This window comes from Penicillium longicatenatum, assembly GCF_028827895.1.
Source record: "Penicillium longicatenatum strain IBT 33135 chromosome Unknown contig_2_segment0_segment0, whole genome shotgun sequence".
In the NCBI taxonomy this organism is placed as follows: Eukaryota; Fungi; Ascomycota; class Eurotiomycetes; order Eurotiales; family Aspergillaceae; genus Penicillium; species Penicillium longicatenatum.
The window spans coordinates 1,394,718-1,415,435 of record NW_026643120.1 but is presented as its reverse complement, the minus strand read 5'-3'; the positions used below and the strand labels follow the sequence as shown (position 1 = coordinate 1,415,435).

The following is a 20,718-nucleotide window of genomic DNA, read 5'->3' as shown; positions in this document are numbered from 1 at the left end:
TTCGAAGCCTCAACCATTTCCTCTCTCAAAGATGGAGCTATCCTTGATTGGAATTATTCTTGTATGGCTTATCATCCTCGGGTTGAGCCTTAGCCTATGTTACCGAGTCCACCCTTCGAAGCAGGGTCCCCTCGCGAGGCTCAACAGAACATACTCCGCCCTCCCGAATCATAATATTATATTTTTCCGTATCTCTCTGTTGTGTTAGAATTTAAAACTCCTTCCTTCCCAAAGAAAAAAAGTCTTCGTCTCTTCTCAACACTACCAAACATGGCCGACAAGACTTCATCCGAAATCGTACCCGGTGCACCATGGGTGCTTATTGCCGTGATGGGTGTCACTGGTGCCGGAAAGAGCACATTCATTCAGACCGCATCACAATCACCTGAAGTGGTAGTGGGACACAGCCTCGAATCATGTACGTACAGGAAGCTTGCAACCAAACTGTTCACCAAGCCTAACCTTACTGAACGTAGGCACAAGTGAGATGAGAGGTTATACCTTACACTACAAAGGGTACAACATTAATCTGATCGACACGCCGGGCTTCAACGATACAAACAAAAGCGAGACTGAGGTCTTACGGGATATAGCAGAGTGGCTGCGAGGATCATACGAATGCCAACAGAAGCTGCACGGTGTGATATACCTCCATAGTATTAACAATCCTCGCATGGAAGGCTCAGCACTCCGCAACCTCCGGATGTTCCGACAGCTATGCGGCGAGGAGCCTCTCAAGAATGTCATTCTGGGTACTACTTTCTGGGGAAGAGTTAACGAACAGACTGGTACAGACCGAGAAGCAGAGCTCCGCGAAAGACCGGAATTCTGGGGACAGATGATCCAACGAGGTTCTCGTATGATGCGCGTGACCGATCGCGCTTCCACGCTTAGAATTGTGGAGCATTTCATACCACTGAAACCAGTTCCGTTGGAAATTCAGCTGGAGCTTGTTGACCAAGCCAAACCGCTGATCGAAACAGCAGCTGGTAAATCCGTCAACGAGGAACTTCTTCGATTGGAGGAGATGCACAAAGAAGAGCTGAGGAAAATCCGGGAAGAGTATACGAGTGCGCTTGAAGAGATGGATAAGGATTTACAAGAGACTTTGGCGCAGCACGAACGAAAGCATGATGCTGACCTTGATCGGGTCTATCGACAACAGGAGCAGTTGAGAGCGGAACGTCGGGCAGATCATCGCAAATGGCAGAATGATCTTGAGATGCTACCCAAGAGAGTTAGGGAGTCGAGTTCGGGTGGCAGCGATACTGATGAGTGTCATAAGCCCTCGGAGCTGCAGGATATGAGTTTTGATGAGTTGGTTGGAAAGATTCGAGCGAACGAAATCAAAATCAAGGCCGAGGACAGAGATAAAGTTGAGAGCATTATTTTGAAAGTTCAGAAAAAGTCTGATTTGAGCAGCTTGTTCAAGAGTAAGATGAAAGGTACATCTGGGATTTTGCTTGCTGCGTTGCAATTGCTTATCCCGGTGGCTAGCTTGTTGCTTCTTGGTGTCCCTGTTGCCTTGCCTTCAACTGGTAACTGATTTAAATAGGAATTTTCAACCGAAAATGATGATTGTTATTTGTTTTTCATGTCATTTTCTGTTTCAGTAAATCTGAAGAACTAGAATGCGATTGAAGCACTCAGCAACCTTTATTCAGCGAGCCGCCACTACCACTGTCGCTATTCTATTGTGATCATGCATGATTTATGTATGCTATACGAACAAATAATCTAATCTGGCTGAGAACCATTATCAATGCTACGTTATGAGGGCACTTTGCTATGTTGCAACGTGTGGGCACCCTAAGTACTAACTAAATAACAGCTTGAATATCATATTCGATTTACTAGACTACATTTCAAGAAAGATAAAAAGGGAATTGTCCAACGATACATTCGAGAATGAAATGGCCGACCAGCCTCATTGAAATGAGCGATCAGAGACAGGAGGAGCTCGGGGGTGACTAACTAACCCTATGCTTCTTTACTTTTTAAGGTGGATTTTGTACCGTCATCTATACTACAAAGAAAGAAATGGGTGAAGCTAATTTCGAGCCGCCCTGTAATTGATCGACCGAATTGGTGAAACTGATTTCGATCCATCCTATATCTAATTAAGAGCATAAGGAGGGACCCTAATATAAAAGAGGGCGAAGAGAACAGCTACGGACTGTATAAGAGGACGTGGTGGTGTGATCATTGTCCTGAGGAATAGATCCCCTTATGGTCACGTGCTACACAAGGACGGCTTTCCCCCAGGAGCCGCATCCTTGTCACGAATCCTCTGGGGGGAAAATACTACATCAGAGTTGAACTATCTTCAGAACCAATCATGTCATCCATTTCAGGTGGAGCATTAACCCGATTTAGACCACAAGCAATTTTAACAACATCCTTGGAATCAGCAAGGCCAACAATACCAAACGGTAGCTGTGAAGTGGCAGTGTTAGAAGAGCTTGACGAGCCAATTCCTTGCCTCCTCAATTTCCATTTCGTTCAGCTTCAATAATTCGAATCTCTTGAGATTCAAGTAGTGCCGGATTACTTTGCTCTCCATAAACCTTTCAACGGCCTCGATTCCCTTCTCCTCATCATCCTCATCGAGCTGATTCAAAGCTGCTTCAAGACTGTGAGGGAGAGACGTGCCGCCAATTTGCGCGCCCGTTGCACTATCCCCCAGGCGCAATGGCTCGCCGTTGGCGCAGCCCAATAGGCCGGCACTCAGGGTGGCAGCCAGTGCCAGATACATGTTGGCTGTCGCATCGACGCAGCGAATTTCCCAATGGCCTGGTTTGACCTTCCTGATGGGCACGCGACGATCTTCCGTGCCCCATGCGACAAATTGGCCGCCGGCTTGTCCAGGCTTAAGCCTCTCATAGGACAATTCATATGGTAGGCATAAGGCAGACAAGCTCGGCAAGTTCCGTAAGATGCCGGCAAGAAACGACTCTTCCAGTTCAGGATTGCTAATTGACACATGAGTATGCTGGCCGATTGACTGCGTCCGTAATGTTGTGGGGCGAGGGAACATGGTGGCCACCAGCCCATGAAGGGTAAATACCCTCTTTAATGTATCATGCACGAGGATTAGTTCGTCCACCGCCTCGATGGGCGGTCTAGGCGCGAGACAAAACTCGTATTGTCCTTGTAGCCCTTCGGTGTGGATGGCCTCCAGTCCTACGCCAGCTTCTAAAAGGACTTTCATCACCTCTTCCACATATCTGTAACATGGGTCGCGAAGGCCGGAGCATGCTCCTCCGCCTAAGCCGAGGCTGTGAGGCACCAATTTTCCTTCAGGGTTACACTCGAAGATCTCAAATTCAACTTCAAATCCGACCAGAAATTCCATCTTGAACTGTCGAGACGCCTTATTCAAGATAGTCGTCAAGGCACGTCGAGGACAGTGGTCATCTCTAGGTTCCCGCTCATGGGTTCCTGGGGCCGAATTCCTAGAAATTCTGCACATGACAGTAGCGTAGAGCGGGTCGAGGAGCTGTCTTGTTCGCAACGAACTCCAATCTGGAAACCCTGTATCGCCTCCAACTAGACTTCCGGCTGGTAACACGCTGTTTTCCACGGCCAGGTTGAGCGAACAAGGGCTTAGACGCATGGCTTTCTTCCCCATAGCTATTAACCGACCCTGTTCCACTGGCACCACCCGGGCACGTAAAAGACCAGATAAGTCTTGCCATTGGAGTCGAAGGAAACGGATAGAAGGATATCGGTCAAGGAACTTGGCAAGAACAGAGTGTGATATAGCGTCAGCAGTGTGGCAAGATTGGTCATTCGCGTCGTGCATATCCTTCACAGCGGACGGTAGGAAAAGTATGTAATTTGTGGGTTGGGGTAAAGGCGTAAGAGTTTGGAGGTGATAGGAGCAGGAATGACACAAAGCACGAATACCTGGTTTTAGACAGATGTTAGACAGATGTTAGACAGATGTTGGTAGACAGTGCGACAAAAGGCATATAAATACCTGGGACGTGCAAAGGAGTAGCAAATTAGGCGGGGTATGCCTCACAATAACGTATTCAATGAAAATTCAGATATTTAACCTCCTTCTCTGTACCCCTACGGAGTACACTCATACCTAATTTAGCACCCAACCCAAACCTCGCATCTCATCATTCACAGCCGGCACCCCTTGAGCTGCTGTAGATATGATCCCGAATACTTGGATAATAGACTCCAAGCTAGCCTGTTAATAAAATTGTGATATTCGGCATATAATACGCAGTATGGTCTGGTACTGACGACCTTGTTTGGTCAGTTAGTATTAGGGCTTTCAGGACACAAAAGGCAAATCTTGTAAAGTGTACATTTAACATTTAACATTACATTATTATAGTGTAGTTGGGGAACCAGCAGGCGAAGAGCGTGAGAGTAGCGAGACGCAGGCAGAAGGTTCTCTGGTGACGCGAGGAGCACAAAGCGCAGAAGTGGCAGGGATCCCGCATGGAGAAACTCCAGTGCTGCTCTCACCTGCTCACCGCTGCTCGCTGCTTGCGGGGTTCCACCTTCCTGCTCTGCGACCCGCCAGCGCGGGCGTGCGTTTAGGCATCAACCGCCCGCCTCCCTCCCGTTTATATCTGTTAGGTAGAATCAGATGAATGATCGAGACTCCCTCGTATCTGTATGAGTCCAATGCACTAGTTCCTCCATGCATAGACGTGTGATGTATATATGCGTTATACGTGAGGCATTTTCGAGATGCTCCTTCCGTCTGCAACTACTGTAACATACGTTAACAAGGAAGTATGTAAAGTAAAATGCAGCTCATGATCCACAAGCCATCAATTCAACCGGACTTTGATGATGCAATGTGCAACCCTCATCACTCAAATCCAGTAATGCCTCCGTTATTGATCAGGCTGTTCCTCGGCAGGCGAATAAGTACCCCTCAAAGGTTATAAAAGCCGTAGTCAAGACTAAGATATAAGCGCTCGATCAATCCCTTTCGCTGATGATTTTAACATCGATATCAAGTTTCTTACAAGACTGATTCAGTCACAATTGGTGACCTATATAGCTATCCTGTATCCCCAACTCCACGGTCTATTCTTCTATCCTGCTGTCATGGCCGTTCCGCAAAGCTGCACTGTGCTGGTCATTGGAGGAGGCCCCGCTGGTTCATATGCAGCAGCAGCTTTGGCTCGCGAGGGGATCGAGACGGTATTACTGGAGGCAGATAAGTTCCCCAGGTTAGTGATCACAATGGGCTTTCTGGAATCTCAGTCTTTCACTAGGTTGCCGTCTGTTGGGCTCATTTCACGTGAGACAGATATCATATCGGCGAAAGCACTCTTCCCTCCCTGCGCCACTTCTTCAAGTTCATAGACTTCTACCATACCTTCGATACTCATGGATTCTACCACAAGGTACTTGATTGATCTTGTGTTTCTTCTTGAATTGTGAATTAATAAGCTAACACCACCCATAGAACGGTGCAGTTTTCCGACTCGCTCAAGCTCAGCCCGATGCCTGCAAGTCTATCCCTGCTCCCCCTTCCCCATTATTCACACCCCTCCTGTATGTATTTTTGCATAAATAAGCTAATATCTGCCAAGACACCGACTTTCTTGAGGCAGGCGGTTCCGATGCATACGCCTGGAACTTGATCCGATCCGAATCCGACGACCTGCTCTTCAGACACGCCGGGACTTGTGGCGCTCACATTTTTGACGAAACCAAGGTCGACGCAATCCAATTTGAGCCAGACCTTAATGAAACGAGCCTAGAATCAAATAGAAATAGTAATGGGGTATTGAATCCCGGCCGACCCGTGTCTGTCACGTGGGTCCGTAAAGACGGCACTTCTGGATCCATCACCTCGAAGTACCTTGTGGATGCTAGCGGAAGGCATGGCATACTGAGCACGAAATACCTGAAGAACCGGAAGTTCAACGATAATTTCAAGAATGTTGCTAACTGGGCTTACTGGAAGAGTGACAAATTATATGGTCCTGGGACGCACATGGAAGGTTCGCCGTACTTTGAGGCATTGGACGGTGAGTTCGTGAAAGAACCCATTTCCACTTCTATGCTTAGATGTCGGCCCTTTTACTAAGGAACAAGATAGACGCCAGCGGCTGGGCTTGGTTCATGCCACTACACGATGGCACTCGCTCCGTGGGAATTGTTCAAGACCAGAAGATTGCGACCAAAAAGAAGCGAGAGCTGGGACGTCCCTCAACCTTAGACTTCTACAAGCAATGCCTCGAAATGGCGCCCAGGACTAAGGAACTCCTCTCGGAGGCGGAGGTAGTCACCGAAGTCAAATCGGCCTCGGACTGGTCCTATACCGCGTCAGCTTATCACTTACCAAATGCACGCATCTGCGGAGACGCCGGCAGTTTCATTGACCCCTTGTTCTCCTCGGGTGTCCATCTCGCTGTGACGGGCGGTCTCTCAGCGGCAGCTACTATTGCAGCCTCGATCAGGGGCGACTGTGATGAGCAGACGGCGGGCTCGTGGCACTCCAAGAAGACGGTTGAGAGCTATACTCGATTCTTCTTGGCGGTTAGCAGTGCTACCAAGCAGATTCGTGAACAGTATGAGCCTATTATCCAGGACATGGATGAGGAAGGGTTTCAAAGAGCCTTTGATATTCTTAGACCTAGTACGAATCTTTCGAACCACCATGCCCCAGTTCCAGTTCCAGTTCTTGATTTAACCAGATTTTTGTTGTTTTAGTCATTCAAGGTACCGTCGATGCCGACAGCACAGGCAAAATGTCCCAATCCGAAATCTCCAAGGCACTCGAATTCTGCTTCAGGGCATTCACATATGTCCCGCCGGAACAGAAAGACGCACTGTTCGAGAAACTCAAGAAACTTGGCGTCAAATCCGGACAAAACGACGCGACAGCGGCAAAGGCACTCGACGATATACAAAAACATCTTACGGTGGACGAGCTGCAGGTGCTAGAGACACTAAGAAGTAGGCGTATGATTCGTGAAGACCCCTTTGAGATGGATAGCTTCACGCTCGACACTATCGACGGGCTGGCGCCGAATTTAGTACGCGGTAAACTAGGGCTTGTTAAATCTAAGCAGGTCAAAATTGATAGGGCTCACTTCTATTCGCCGCGATTTTTGGATGGTAAGTGTCCGGGGATTAGGGAGGGAAGCGTTTATCTGCCCACGTCGAATGTTCAACTTGGTTGATTCATCAGTCAATTAAACGGGTCCGTTTAAGAACCTACTTTCGGTCCCTAATTTTTACACAGTTCAAGATATAAATCGAGGGTGACAGTCCAGACAATTTTGAGAAAACCATCTTTCTTCTTTTGCTTCATCCTCCATCGCAAGAATAAACCATGGAGTGTCTCAAGTGCAACCACAATAACCCTACTCATAAGGATGTTAATTGGGCGTCAACCTTTGTTAAACGACGTGATGAGCTTCGAACGGGTGATGTTTTCTTCTACTGTACCATTTATTCCCTTGTTTTCTATCACAAGTAAGCTTGTTCCATGATAGTTCTTTGTATCCTGAAGTTAAAGCCAATGCGTACTTTTTACAGGCATTATATACACAAATCACTCGTACAGCTATCATGTCAACAGCGATCGCGAAAAGGGTGTTCTCACCCATTTTCCCTTAATGCAACTAGAGGTTGATTTATTTTCATGACCCTCCGTTCCTCAATGAGATATTTCAGTTCATATGCAGTCATTGACTGATGCTTGATCGCTGCATGCGGCAGCTGCCTCTCCAATTCTGAATCCTGTCATCCTCTGGACTTCCAGCTCCGGGTGATGGGTAGCTTCTTATAATCTAAAGTCTGAATAATCGCTACCCGGAGGCGGATTTTCAAGGATTTCCGGAGGGCGGCTGTCAACTTTCTAGCTTCCATGAAGCAGCGCGGTAAAGTCACTCGGGAAATCATTGCAGTAGCCTTCCAGGAGCTTGAGCTGCTATCCGATCTGCCAGAGATTTGACATATGATCTTGCATCCTAACAAACTCTCAGGTATTGTGGGGCTGTTTCCTTCTGAAAGTTCAGGTCGATGTTCGTAAGCGATGCATCTGAATCGTTGATGGCAACTCCGCCCAATTTGTCATCAATCTTTTCTTCATGATGTATGCCGTGTTCTCGATCGACTCGGTATATTTTAGAGGTATGCCTAGAAATGTGAGCAGGATCTTATGTAGACACGGGAGGGTGAAGTACATAGTTGCGGGCGCCTGCCAGTCAATGAAATTACTCTCCGAGACTGTCATCGCCGTCAAAAACCGGAATTTATCCTGGGAAAGCTTCAAAATGAGCTTGTGCTTCTTCTCCAGCAAGTTTTAGTTTTCATCACGCGAATGACCGATGCGCAGAAGTCCATGGTAGCGTTTACTTAGAATCCTATTCATCAATGTGGCCAAATATGCCACCGGATTGATTGATCATTGAATCTATTTGCTCAAAAATCAAAAGGGTTGCGGGTTGACTTAGCCTACCCATTTGCGGGTTATGGCATAGCCTACTCCTAGGAACACTAAGTGTAGCCTAGTTAGCATTGGAGCAGGTAAGAATCTAGAAGTAAGATGACAGACCGTAAGGGTTGGCTCGGGATAGACACTCAGGGCGTGCTCAAAGTGTGCTCGGGGAGTCAGGGTGTGCTCAGGTTGTGCTCAGGGTGTGCTCCGGGTGGCTCAGGGAGCGCTCAGGGCGGCACCCGGACTAACTCAGGCTGTGCTCCTGGAGCCGATCTCTACCCGAACCGGAAGCCTTACCGTCAACAATATTACACACTTAATGTGCGATCGGAGTACAAGTAGGTCATAATACCACTTTGACAACCTCCGGTACATCGGGGTATAAAGGCTGTTTATGGATAGAATTTAATGGTTGCGCAATTCAACCGTTCTCTTCTCTAACAACGTTCTCTTTGAGTTCTGTCAAACCTACTGGCCCTTCTTGAATGGTCCGTACATGAGAGTCTTAGGAGCTGAAGCCTGGACTCGAACATCCGAAGGTATCAGGAAGCTTCCTCAGGTATTTCCCTCGCACCTTGTGAATTGGCATTTTGCAGAGCAGTAGTCCAGAGGGGGTCACGCATATCCCTACTTTACTGGTACATGTTCAAGGTCGAATGTCAATGGTAGCATTGAACTGTACGCCTGACCACCGCCACTAACCTTGGTATGCCTTTAGCATTGTAGCGTTAGGGCTGTCCCACACCTAGTACTGAGCATCATCCAACTCCAAGATCCCCACGGAGCACGGATGTTATATTCATGAGCCAAATACCCACACATCAGGAGACATTGGAAAACTCTATAGACTATATCCAGCATCAACGAGAATATAAATACATGTCTAGCCTTCCCGTAACCAGAATGTTCAGTCAAGCTTGTCTCTGAAAAAGACAAAGATATCTCATCACTTTCGTGACATCAACTACGAAAATGTTCAACAAGCTCATTCTCTCCGTCGGCCTGCTCCTTGCTGGAGTCCAGGCTCAGCAAGCTGTGAACTGCGACTATCAGTCATTGAAGTGCGGTTCCGTGCTCCTCGGTGCTCCTTACGGTAGGACGAATCATCTCTTGATATTGGCTAGGATCAAGTTTGCATCATAAACAAGTACTAACTTTGAACTGATCTAGTCTACACCCCGGCTCAGCTCGTCGCTGCTGTCAATGACACCATCTCCATCCCGGCCCTTTCAACTGCTGAGATCTCCCAGACCCTGTTCCACTGCACAGACATCCTCGGCGCAATCACTGGAAACGCCTACTGCTTCGCTGGTTGTGATACCAAGCCCGGTGTCCGCAATGACCAATGTATCCTGTAGGTATCCTACCACCCAAGTCTCCGCACTAGCATCTTTAAGATGGGCCATTTGTGGCTAGATCATCAAGTCCGATTGCACAATTGCCTGTGGAGCAGATATGGAATTTTTGGTTTTTCCAGTTCAGTGGATCAAGCAGGCACCTCCTCTTAGCACTTTCTAGCAGATATTAGCCGCATAGTTTGATTTCGGTCAAGCAGGAAAGAGGAATTCATTCATTGCTAGCATTACTCCTATTTTCTCCGATGTATCTTGGACCAGAGTACGAAAAAGCGATACGCAACCTTCTTGGTTATTGCCAAGCTGATCATATTCTATCGATTGGTTGTTGAAGATGTCACTTCGGTCCAGTTAATGCCCATGTAGTTACCACGATCCTCATCTGAGAAATACATCAGTATAATTACTTAGGTGCAGGTCCTCTCTGATTATTCAATCATCTATAATTGGTAGCTTCATTATACATGACATTACTGATTGACTAGTATACCCACTACGCCTATCTCTATACCAATACGATGATTATTCTCAAGCATGACCATGACCCCTGCGGACTCATTGTTCCGTTCAACCAATTTCACCTCTCAAATCCACGTTGGCGTAGGAACGGGGTGTAGAATTGTGTTCATCCCCGAGAATGATGTCCCAAGACACCAGGTCTGGCAATATTTAAAGCACGTAGGACTAGGAGCAGGAGTAACCGTGACTGTCACTGTGCTTGTTGTCGGGGGACAGGTTTCTCCCGGCATTAAGCGGCACTCATCGTCCCGAGTCAGGCTCAGAGAAGCGAGACATCCGTTAACGCAAAATGAATTTCCGACAAGGCTTCCGAAGATATCTTCGCAATGGAATACGACCTGGGGAAGCTGGTCTGCGGTAAGTGGTGGGATCGAAGGCGTTTGGTTGACTGCGTGAATAAGTTCGCTCAAGTTATAGCCTAGCTCAAGTTAGTTCTTGGCTCATATATGTCAAATCCAATCTGATACTCTTACCATAGGTTGAGATCAATGTAAAGCCACATTTATCGGCCTGGTAGATGCACGGTTTGACGAATGCCTGGGCTCCGATGAGAGAGATGGACCACAAGGGGATCGCAGAAAGGCGTGAGAAAAACATTTTTTCCCTTGTAGTTGAAAATGACCCTCGATTTTGGTCTTGTAGGTATGCAGAACACTTGAATAAGCCAGTATATAGTGTCGCTCTCAAGCTTCTGAGACGAGGTCGCTGAGGAGATGCAACCCTCGAGATTTGATTCGACCATGGTGTCATTGCAACCCCGGACGTTGGACGTCGGCTAGATTCCGGGGTCGGTTACGTCCGTATAATATTTGACCGTACCTGCATGGGTATGCAGGGAGACCGATCTAAGAGCAACGCCTTTGGTATCTAAAGGTGCCATACCACAGTAGCCTTTCCCCGGATGAACCGGGGCTTCTGAGCTTGTCCCACTCATGAATCGGACTATATACCGGCAAGGCCCTCGGGCCAGTTCTTGGCTATCACGAGTATAGGGAACGAGAGAATGTATAGGCAGTCGCAAGGCTCCACTGTTCAACTGGTCGAACAAAATTACGTCGCCATCATTGCCGAACACTCATATTCTGACTCAAATCTGGAGTTAGGCACTTCATTGGCGGATTATACCGACCAGCTTTTTTGATTTCTTGGAGTATTGCTATTTCTACGATTAGTAAATTCTTTCGACGTACCCTGGCCCGTAATGAAATCGCCCCTGCGCTCTGGAGACCGAATGCCTAGATTGCTGGCAGATCGTGGAATCTGGCCCTAGGGCCAATCGGGTTAGATTCAGACACAAGCCATCGCGAGCTGCATGACTGCATGAATGCACGCACATTGGGCAGCTAGAGTGATTATGATCAGAACATGTTACAAGTGAAGTATTGTTAATAATTATCATGATTTTGTTGTGATCAAACAAGAATCCGGGGCAGAACCCGGTCCCAAGGTTTGAAATCAGTGGAGGTCAAGTGGCTGGGGGATTTCAGGGTACGTTCGCTGCCTGAGGTGTCTGTGCAACTTGGTTGATGAGGCTGATGCCTGTTATTACGATATGTAATATGAAGGTGGCAAAGAAGCTGATCCTTGGACCTGATTTGTATATGTGTAGCGGAGGTTTTTATAGGTGACATTCCACTCATGGGCGGGCTGAACTAGAGAGAGCTAGGAGGCCCAGCCCGCTTATTCAAATTGTTTCTCTTTTTCCCTGCAACTTCTTTCCACACGCGACCCTTTTCCATTCCCCCACGATTGGATCTTTTTGAGCAAATAACACTTGGGGTCATATAAGGGAGAATCTTCCCATCCTGTCTCTCTCGCCCTCTGTGGGACTTCCATCCCGACGTCCGCCTGAAATCCCACACCCCGCCACCGTCTCCGCGCGGTCATCTCCCCTCCCCCTCTCCCGCCCCTTACTCTGATCTTCCGCTTTCCCACAAACCCCTCAATCAGAGTCAAAATGGACCGGAATATTGCGCGTGCCGTGAGGGAGAAGAGGCCGGTCCCCGAAATCGACTTCTCCCTGCACCAGATGGAGGATGGCTCCCAAGTCTCCACACTGGAACGGGTGGTCAAGGGTATGTTGACAAACAACCCTCATCCGCGGTCGCTGCTGCCGACAATCTGATAACTGACATTTGGTATGAGAAAACAGAGGTCCAAGCGCCGGCCCTGAGCACCCCTCCCGATGACATGTTTTGGTCCCCCGACGATCCATCCAAGCCCAACCTTGCCTACCTGAAGCAGCACCTGTATCGCGAAGGCCGTTTGACCGAGGAACAAGCGCTATGGATTATCCACGCCGGTACAGAGGTCCTGCGCCAGGAGCCCAACTTGTTGGAGATGGATGCTCCTATTACTGTTTGCGGTGACGTCCACGGACAATACTACGATTTGATGAAGCTGTTCGAGGTTGGCGGTGATCCCTCGGAGACGAGATACTTGTTCTTGGGTGATTATGTCGACCGTGGTTACTTCAGCATCGAGGTGGGTTTTCGTAACATCACATTTGCACTAGAGATTTTTGATTGCGCGATGCTAACGGGCTGGACAGTGTGTGCTGTATCTTTGGGCGTTGAAGATCTGGTATCCAGATTCGCTCTGGTTGTTGCGCGGAAACCACGAATGTCGCCACTTGACCGATTACTTTACCTTCAAGCTGGAGTGTAAACACAAATATAGCGAACGGATCTACGAGGCCTGTATCGAGTCGTTCTGTTCTCTGCCGCTGGCGGCGGTTATGAACAAGCAGTTCCTCTGTATTCACGGTGGTCTCAGCCCGGAGCTGCACACCCTCGAGGATATCAAGGCTGTATGTTATTTCACTTCATTTTTTTTTTTTTTTTTTTGGAATCGCGATCGCTAATTCACAACAGATTGATCGTTTCCGAGAGCCCCCTACCCACGGTCTGATGTGCGACATCCTTTGGGCCGACCCTCTGGAAGAATTTGGTCAAGAAAAGACCGGCGATTTCTTCATTCATAACAGCGTTCGCGGTTGCTCTTATTTCTTCTCCTATCCCGCTGCGTGCGCATTTTTGGAGAAGAACAACTTGCTTTCCATTATTCGAGCACATGAGGCTCAGGACGCCGGATACCGCATGTACAGAAAGACGCGGACAACCGGTTTCCCCAGTGTGATGACCATTTTCAGCGCTCCTAACTACCTCGATGTTTACAACAACAAGGCCGCTGTGCTCAAGTACGAGAACAACGTCATGAACATCCGCCAGTTTAACTGCACCCCGCACCCTTACTGGTTGCCGAACTTCATGGATGTTTTCACCTGGTCTCTGCCTTTCGTTGGTGAGAAGATTACCGACATGTTGATCGCCATTCTTAACACCTGCTCGAAGGAAGAACTGGAAGAGGAAGAGGAGGAAACTCCTGTCTCTGAGACCATTCCCGAAGGAGCGGTGCCCGAAGGCCCCGTCTCCCCTCCTATGCCTATCGATACCGAGTCTAGCGAGTTCAAGCGACGAGCTATCAAGAACAAGATTCTTGCTATTGGCCGTCTCTCTCGTGTCTTCCAGGTGCTTCGAGAACAGTCCGAGAGTGTCAGTGAATTGAAGACAGCGGCTGGCGGCCGTCTTCCGGCCGGTACTCTCATGCTGGGTGCTGAGGGTATCAAGCAGGCCATCCACAACTTTGAGGATGCCCGGAAGGTTGATCTGCAAAACGAGCGTCTGCCTCCTAGCCAGGAGGAGGTCATCAAGACCAACGAAGAAAACCACCGCGCTGCCATGGAGCGCGCAGAGAAGGAGGCTGCCAACGATACCGGGCTGGCGACTGTCGCCCGACGAATCAGCATGTAAGTTTGTCGATCGATGATATCAACCATAGTTCTAATTTTTTTTTTTTTTTTCTTCTCAGGTCTGCTGGATCTGGCCGCAATCGTCAACGCCAGCGTGAAACACAGTCTCGGGAGGCCTAGGATGGCCGTGGATTTGGCCGAATTGATATTATGAAACGATCTATGCATTTCCTCTTCCTGCCCTCCAGCGCACACGCCCTTCTGCCACGACATGATCGATACGATACCCTACCTATCGGCTTGATTCTACCTTTGCCCGACTCTAAATTTGTGATTTACACATAGATGAAAGTCTGCAGGATGGCTCCAGTTCACTGTTCGTCGCTCCTCAAGGGGCTTGCTATAGCCGGACTGGATGCCGGCATAGGGGGTTTCAAGGCGAGAAAAAGAATATCATGTAATGATGGCTTAATTCTATCACAATTCATTCTCATCTCAAGCGAAAAAAAAAAATAGATTACAAAAGTAAAATGTATAGACCGTAGAGCTGTATATTTGACCCGCGGAATGTCTGTGGATCCATTGCCAAGCCCGATTTGCCCGCCCTCACTTCAAAACCAAGTCCCTTCGTCCACCACCCGGTCACGCCGAGGACACGCGCCCCCGTCCTTGTCCACAGCACTCGAAATGCCAGCCAGACTGCGCGGCACGCTCCAAAGGAGCATTGCGCGCCCCCTGGACAGTGCTGGTATCTTCTACTGTCAATCTTGCACAACATGGCGGCGAGCACTCTCAACGCGTGCCAGTATTAACAAGATTGCGCCCACGCGCCGAAATGATCGACTTGTCTCCTCGATAACCACCTCCTCTCGATCCATCACTACTTCAACGGCGATATCTACTGTTCCGCCGCAGTTCAAGGAGCTGCATGATGCTTTGAGCGGAATCAAGGATGCGACCATTGAGCAGGTTAGCGTGAGTCGGTTGCAGCTTGCTCTGCGGGGATTGGAATCAGAAACACCTTTGATTCGCATTGCGGGTGAGTTTCCTCCATTCAATTGCTTTGTCGTTGGCTTTGGGAGACATGGCTAATCCTTTGGGTGTTACTTTAGTCCTCGGTCTCGACAATGCGGATTCTGCTCGGAAACTCGTCCGATTACTTCTTGCTGATCCTCTGGGTCCGCGCGAGGACTGGGAAGATACTTTGGAGACTTATGAGTCTGATCCTTCTCAAGGATTGCTGATTCGGTAGGACTGATCACATATCCCAATGGATACAGGAGCATGTGCACTGATAGAAATTACAGATATGGCGAGATTTCTGAGTCTATTCCGAATGACTTGCTACCTACAATCGCGGTCCGATCATCACTTCTGAAGAAAGGTAATCTGGAGATTCTTGTTAGTTCGATCGCCTCGGAGTCAAATTCTACTCGGGCAACACTTGATGCCGACACTTTCCTCGTTCCCACCGTCACTATTGAAACACCACACCCGGGCCGAAATAACATTGTGCGGTATCCTGTCCACCGAAGTATTGTATGCGGGAATGGTGTGGATGGGTTGCTGGCTTTCAGCTCCCTCATGGGCCAGGCAGACCTGAAGAATGAGGTTGAATCTGTGCGTGGTGCTATCGAGCTCTCTGTGGAGAACAAGAACCCTGATAGCCGAGTCTCCTTTGTGGATATTGAGCGTGCGACAAACGCCCTGGATCGCATTCGTGAGTCCGTGCAAAATGCCACTGAGTATGAGCGTGGCTGGACTGGAAGTGGTGTGCAGCCTACGATTGATTGGCTCGCTTCTACCTCTCAGGTAAACAAGGAAGGCACATTGAATCCCGTCCTAGTCCCATTAATCGAGTCTTTGGTCAATGCTGCGGATGAGGGTGTCCTCGCCCGGGATACTAAAGCACTTGAATGTCAAGAAGTCGGAGTCCCCTCAGAGAACGTCCGACTCGAGCTTGACCGAGGGGTCGTTACCTGGGCAGAGCGTGCACACTCAGAACTCCGCAGCTCCCTTGAGGCAGGTTTCGCCAGTCCCCGATGGCGCGGTCTAGCATGGTGGAAACTATTCTGGCGCGTCGACGACGTGGGCATGATCACGTCCGAGATTCTCGAAAAGCGATTCCTGCATCGTGCAGAGCGGGAAGCCATCTGGTCCTCGGGCCAATACGAGCAGGCTGGCCTGCTAAACGACCCCAAACCCGCTCCTGACTCCACCCCTGTGCAATCTACGCCATGGCCAACTCAGATCCCTGATATACGCACCAAGCTACTCACTACTACTGTCCCCTCTCTTCAAGCCCTTGCTCAGAGCCTGGTGCTCTTTAGCGTCTCCACCACGACCCTCACATCCGCCCTCTCTGCTCTCACCTACCTGTCTATTCCCTCCGCTTCCGTGTACGAATCATGTACCCTTGCCGCAGTCGGTCTTATCTACTCTCTGCGTCGCCAGCAGAAGAAGTGGGTTGCTGCCCGTGACTTCTGGGAAGATGAGGTCCGTGAGGAGGGGCGGGCTTCTCTGCGTGAGACTGAGGATCTAATGCGGAAAATTGTGCGTGAGGGTGGGAAGGATATTGAAGATCTGACGGATCACCGTGCACGGGAGGCGGTTGATCGGGCTAAGAGGGCTTTAGCTGAGATGAAAGCTTGATCCTTGATATCTTGTATATGTACCATGACTTTGAATAGACCTTTCTCTAGATGTACAATCTACTCTGCCATGCACCACTCGGATACTAAGGGCCCCTGAAGGATAATCTTGGAAAGTGTAAGAAACCTTGGAAGTAAGACGAATACCTAGATAGCTCGCTTCAACCTCGCGCAAGAATGGGGAACAAGCTTTCCAGCTCCACCGTGTTTCAGTCTCATGCTCGGAGAAGTCCTAATCTGTGATAGGGTAGATCGAGCTTCGTAAGATTCCCCCAGCTTTGACGATAGCCCGGGAACATCAAACGATGGCTGCGTGATCCTTTCAGCTCCTTATTTTTGGTAATTCATGGTTGATGAACTGTCAGTGTCACGGAGATTTACGTCAAACTGTGGATGCAGCAACTATACTGTATGCTCTGTAACCCAATGTAGCGGGTAGTGTGCTATGGCACATTCCTCCCACCAGTAGAATATATATTAACAATCTCCGGGACCTTTAAGCGAGATAGTCCTTTATCGCATCGTGGAATCTTTAAAATGACTTTAAAATTAGATACACTAATCCTCGTGTGCAATTCCCCATAGTGAAGCACGTTCCGTCCTCTGGGCGTTTCAGCATGCGCCCGAAGGTCCAATCCGAGTCCACAGCGTGGGGGCACCCGAGACGGACTAACTTCGATCAGGAACCTGCGGCACCACCAATTCAAACGAGATAGAACATTGCGCGCGAGATCCGCTCATCGTCCCGCGCGGTGGACTGCTCATTTCCATTGAACCAGATGAACCCAATCGTCGTCGTTCTTCCGCTTGGAATCCACCTGCTCGGACCTGGTGGAGGGGTTTGAGGGGGCACTTAATATCCCGTCATCAAGGGATTGGTCAGGTCTTTTATCATTGAAGGACTGCCTGTTTGTTAGATGGAGTGACTAGTGGCCGTTTGGGCCTAAATGCACTTTCTTTATCTTGTGGCTTGGCCCTTGAGATCTTTCCTTCGTTCTTCCTTCGTTTGGTTCCCTTGATATCCCCGGATATCCTTTCGCTCCTTGCCATTGTGGCTTTCTGTCCTTCGTTTGAATATTGCATTTTCTCCTCTGAAAGGAGTTGTTGAGCCTCCGCAGTGAGAATCTCACAGGTGAGTTTATCGACGCCGTGGTATGATCATCTACAGTATAACTGATGTAGAGATGTAGATCTCGACCAAGCCTCATCAAGCCCGTGTTATTTGTTTACGTCATTGAGAACGCGTTTGACGGTAAGCTGCATACCTCGTTTATGCCAAATATATCCCTATATGCCTACTGCCGACCCTTAACAAGGGCGGATCGGAAGCAAGGGTTCAATGCTGCCCTGGGAGTCTCCACTTTGATATCCCAATCGCTCGAATAAGATACTTTCGATGGCGCTTGATCGGAATCCCATTCTACAACATGCCCCTCGCCTACGTCGCGTTGTACAAAACAGCGCGTGGGGTCTTTGAATCTTCTCCCTTTCGATACTAACTCATGCAATGACAGCTTTCGACAACTTCACAACTAAAACATCTACACCTTTCGATTTTCGCGACGCCATACCGGTCGATTCGGTCCGGCGAGTCGTGACCGTACATTCTCTTCAAGTCATTCCTTTGAACCATTGAGCGCGTTGACGTGGCTCGACTTTCTTTCCTGATGCAGGGCATTCAATTTAAGGCGGCCTTTGTAGCCTGCCTTGCTATCTTCTCAGGCGTTACTGATGCATTCTGGCGCCTGCCCTGCCGTGGGCGAACTGGCCTTGCACGGCTGGACCCGATTGTGGACCCAGGAGTGATCTCGTCGCATGTGCACTCTATTCATGGCGGAGGAAGTGAGTGAGCCCTAAGATTGGAATCGCTATATAGTGTTTATAGTGTGCCCTTACTGATCATCGATGACAGACTTCGGCATGAGCTCGGATAGTACGACTCTGCGAGAGTCGAACTGCACTTCCTGTGCCGTAACGCAGGATTTGTCCGCGTATTGGACTCCCGCACTGTACTTTATGCATACAAATGGCTCTGCACAAATTGTCCCAGAGGTTGGAGGCATGCTAAGGTAAGTAAATTCCAGCCCCGTATATGGCTGATACCATTCTAACCCTCTACAGTTACTATCTTCTATACGGGGAGAATATCACTGCCTTCCCAGACAATTTCCGCATGCTTGCCGGAGACCCATTCCAACGAAACTTCACCTGGCCAATCCCTGACCCACCCAAGTCCTCATGGACCGGTGCCCAAGTATCCCAAAAAGCGCTTCGCCAAAAGGCCCTAGGCTTCAACTGCTTAAACTATAATACCGCCGCCGAAGGCTCTCTCACCCGCCATTTCATGCCGAACAAAACTTACCTCGATGAGCACTGCACTGACGGCCTGCGCCTGGAACTTATGTTCCCCTCATGCTGGAATGGCAAGGACGTCGATTCCCCAGACCACAAATCCCACGTTGCGTATCCCGATCTGGTGATGACGGGAACATGTCCGGAGGGATACGAGACGCAACTAGTCTCACTATTCTACGAGACGATCTGGAACACATACGCGTTTAAAGACGTGGACGGATATTTCGCGTTGGCGAATGGTGATCCGACTGGATTCGGGTATCATGGTGATTTCATGTACGGGTGGGAAGATGGGATCCTGCAGCAAGCTGTCGATACCTGCACTAGTGCGACGGGGATTGTTAATGATTGTGAAGTCTTCGATGTGCAGAGTGAGACCGATCAGCGCCAGTGCTTTTTTGAGGAACCGGCTCAGCTTCAGGGTGAAAATACTCATATGCATGCTGATGGACTGCCTGGAAATGTTCCTATTGCGTGGGGTCCGGCATATGCTTCGCCTATGGTGATGAGTTCTACGGTTGTTCCGACGACTACTCGACCGGGTTATTTGTCGGATATTGTTCCTACATTGGTTATCCCGTCTCTATCACTTGGTTTCGGGTTTGGGGCCAATGTTAAAGTTGAGTCTGCGGATACTGCAGCGAATGATGCTGCTACTACTGCCTTCACTAGTTCCACCACTAGTTCGACGCCGACTCCGACGCCTACCACTTCGATTGAGTTTAATCCATTTACTGAAGAAGTGATCTATCTGCAACAGGAGGTCGTTGTTATGATTGATGAGGATGGGATACCTTATGCCACTAGCACGGGCGCTGCGCGTGTTGTTTCGACGGGCACGACTACAGCTACTGAGACTTCTACCGTTGTTTCATATGTCGCAAGAGACAGTATCCCGGAGGATTCTGAAGCGATCGATTACAACCTGGGACATGCGCGCAGACATGTCCACCACCATGGCCACTTGCACAAGAGAGGATACTAGACCGTCTCAAGCACTAGCAGATCGAGTCTACTCTGGGCGTACTACGTTTTCTACTGTCCTGCTGGCTTATTGGACTGTGGCCAGGATTTTTATTCGTGTACATGCTTTATTCCGCCTATATCGGATGGTCTACTGGTAACTGTGATCTTGTCGGTGATATATCATCATTCTTGTTATTTAAAAAAATTCAACACTACCTGATCAAACCCTTTCCTATTCTGCGTGTTCGTTAGTTTGGGCATGTTGCTGTACGTACCGAAGTCTAGGTCGCGGGACGACTTGCCCGGTCTACTACTTCGTCTTGTTGCTGGTCACCACAAATATTCCAGAGTTGAAAGACCGAAGGATTCTTCCAACCTTTGCGACAGATTGTCTTCTCGGAGCTTACCCCCCGAATTTGAAGCCTGTATTTAGGGGTTAGTAACTGAAGTACGTGCGAAAGCCAAGCCCTGTGACACTGCCAATATGAAGCTAATAAGGCTAGCGTCACATTCGAACGCGTGTTGTTTTCAGAGTACGAGAGAGGACTCTGTTTGTTTCCTGACAAAGTCTGCCGAATTCATATTCATTGTTGCGCCCCGGGCAACTGATATTGTCTCTTGCTTATCCCAAGCTGTCGAGACAAGAGTGAGGTCTTACTTAGCCTTCCCATATATCTGCGCAAAATC

General features: G+C 48.9%; 7 protein-coding genes across 7 annotated transcripts; 6 read left to right on the top strand and 1 right to left on the bottom strand.

Annotated features, from left to right (window-relative positions):
* Positions 1–270: 270 nt before the first annotated feature.
* N7484_003054 (uncharacterized protein) lies at positions 271–1,546 on the top strand (the record flags this gene model as incomplete). Its single annotated transcript, XM_057113474.1, has 2 exons — positions 271–418; positions 477–1,546. The coding sequence occupies 2 exons, from the start codon at positions 271–273 to the stop codon at positions 1,544–1,546; spliced, it is 1,218 nt and encodes a 405-aa protein (XP_056973614.1).
* Positions 1,547–2,452: 906 nt separating this feature from the next.
* N7484_003053 (fluG protein) lies at positions 2,453–3,805 on the bottom strand (the record flags this gene model as incomplete). Its single annotated transcript, XM_057113473.1, has 1 exon — positions 2,453–3,805. One exon carries the CDS (start codon positions 3,803–3,805, stop codon positions 2,453–2,455), a length of 1,353 nt encoding a protein of 450 aa, XP_056973613.1.
* A 1,277-nt stretch (positions 3,806–5,082) lies between these two features.
* On the top strand, positions 5,083–7,172 carry N7484_003052 (NAD(P)/FAD-dependent oxidoreductase; the record flags this gene model as incomplete). Its single annotated transcript, XM_057113472.1, has 5 exons — positions 5,083–5,207; positions 5,447–5,535; positions 5,595–6,014; positions 6,086–6,625; positions 6,700–7,172. 5 exons carry the CDS (start codon positions 5,083–5,085, stop codon positions 7,170–7,172), a joined length of 1,647 nt encoding a protein of 548 aa, XP_056973612.1.
* A 2,234-nt stretch (positions 7,173–9,406) lies between these two features.
* On the top strand, positions 9,407–9,792 carry N7484_003051 (uncharacterized protein; the record flags this gene model as incomplete). Its single annotated transcript, XM_057113471.1, has 2 exons — positions 9,407–9,527; positions 9,605–9,792. 2 exons carry the CDS (start codon positions 9,407–9,409, stop codon positions 9,790–9,792), a joined length of 309 nt encoding a protein of 102 aa, XP_056973611.1.
* Positions 9,793–12,265: 2,473 nt separating this feature from the next.
* Positions 12,266–14,239, top strand: N7484_003050 (serine/threonine-protein phosphatase 2B catalytic subunit; the record flags this gene model as incomplete). Its single annotated transcript, XM_057113470.1, has 5 exons — positions 12,266–12,383; positions 12,461–12,792; positions 12,860–13,117; positions 13,182–14,116; positions 14,179–14,239. The coding sequence occupies 5 exons, from the start codon at positions 12,266–12,268 to the stop codon at positions 14,237–14,239; spliced, it is 1,704 nt and encodes a 567-aa protein (XP_056973610.1).
* Positions 14,240–14,746: 507 nt separating this feature from the next.
* N7484_003049 (uncharacterized protein) lies at positions 14,747–16,711 on the top strand (the record flags this gene model as incomplete). Its single annotated transcript, XM_057113469.1, has 3 exons — positions 14,747–15,098; positions 15,172–15,307; positions 15,367–16,711. 3 exons carry the CDS (start codon positions 14,747–14,749, stop codon positions 16,709–16,711), a joined length of 1,833 nt encoding a protein of 610 aa, XP_056973609.1.
* Positions 16,712–18,377: 1,666 nt separating this feature from the next.
* On the top strand, positions 18,378–20,050 carry N7484_003048 (DUF1996 domain-containing protein; the record flags this gene model as incomplete). The annotated part of the gene is made up of 3 exons (XM_057113468.1): positions 18,378–18,552; positions 18,623–18,779; positions 18,832–20,050. 3 exons carry the CDS (start codon positions 18,378–18,380, stop codon positions 20,048–20,050), a joined length of 1,551 nt encoding a protein of 516 aa, XP_056973608.1.
* Between the last annotated feature and the right edge of the window lie 668 nt (positions 20,051–20,718).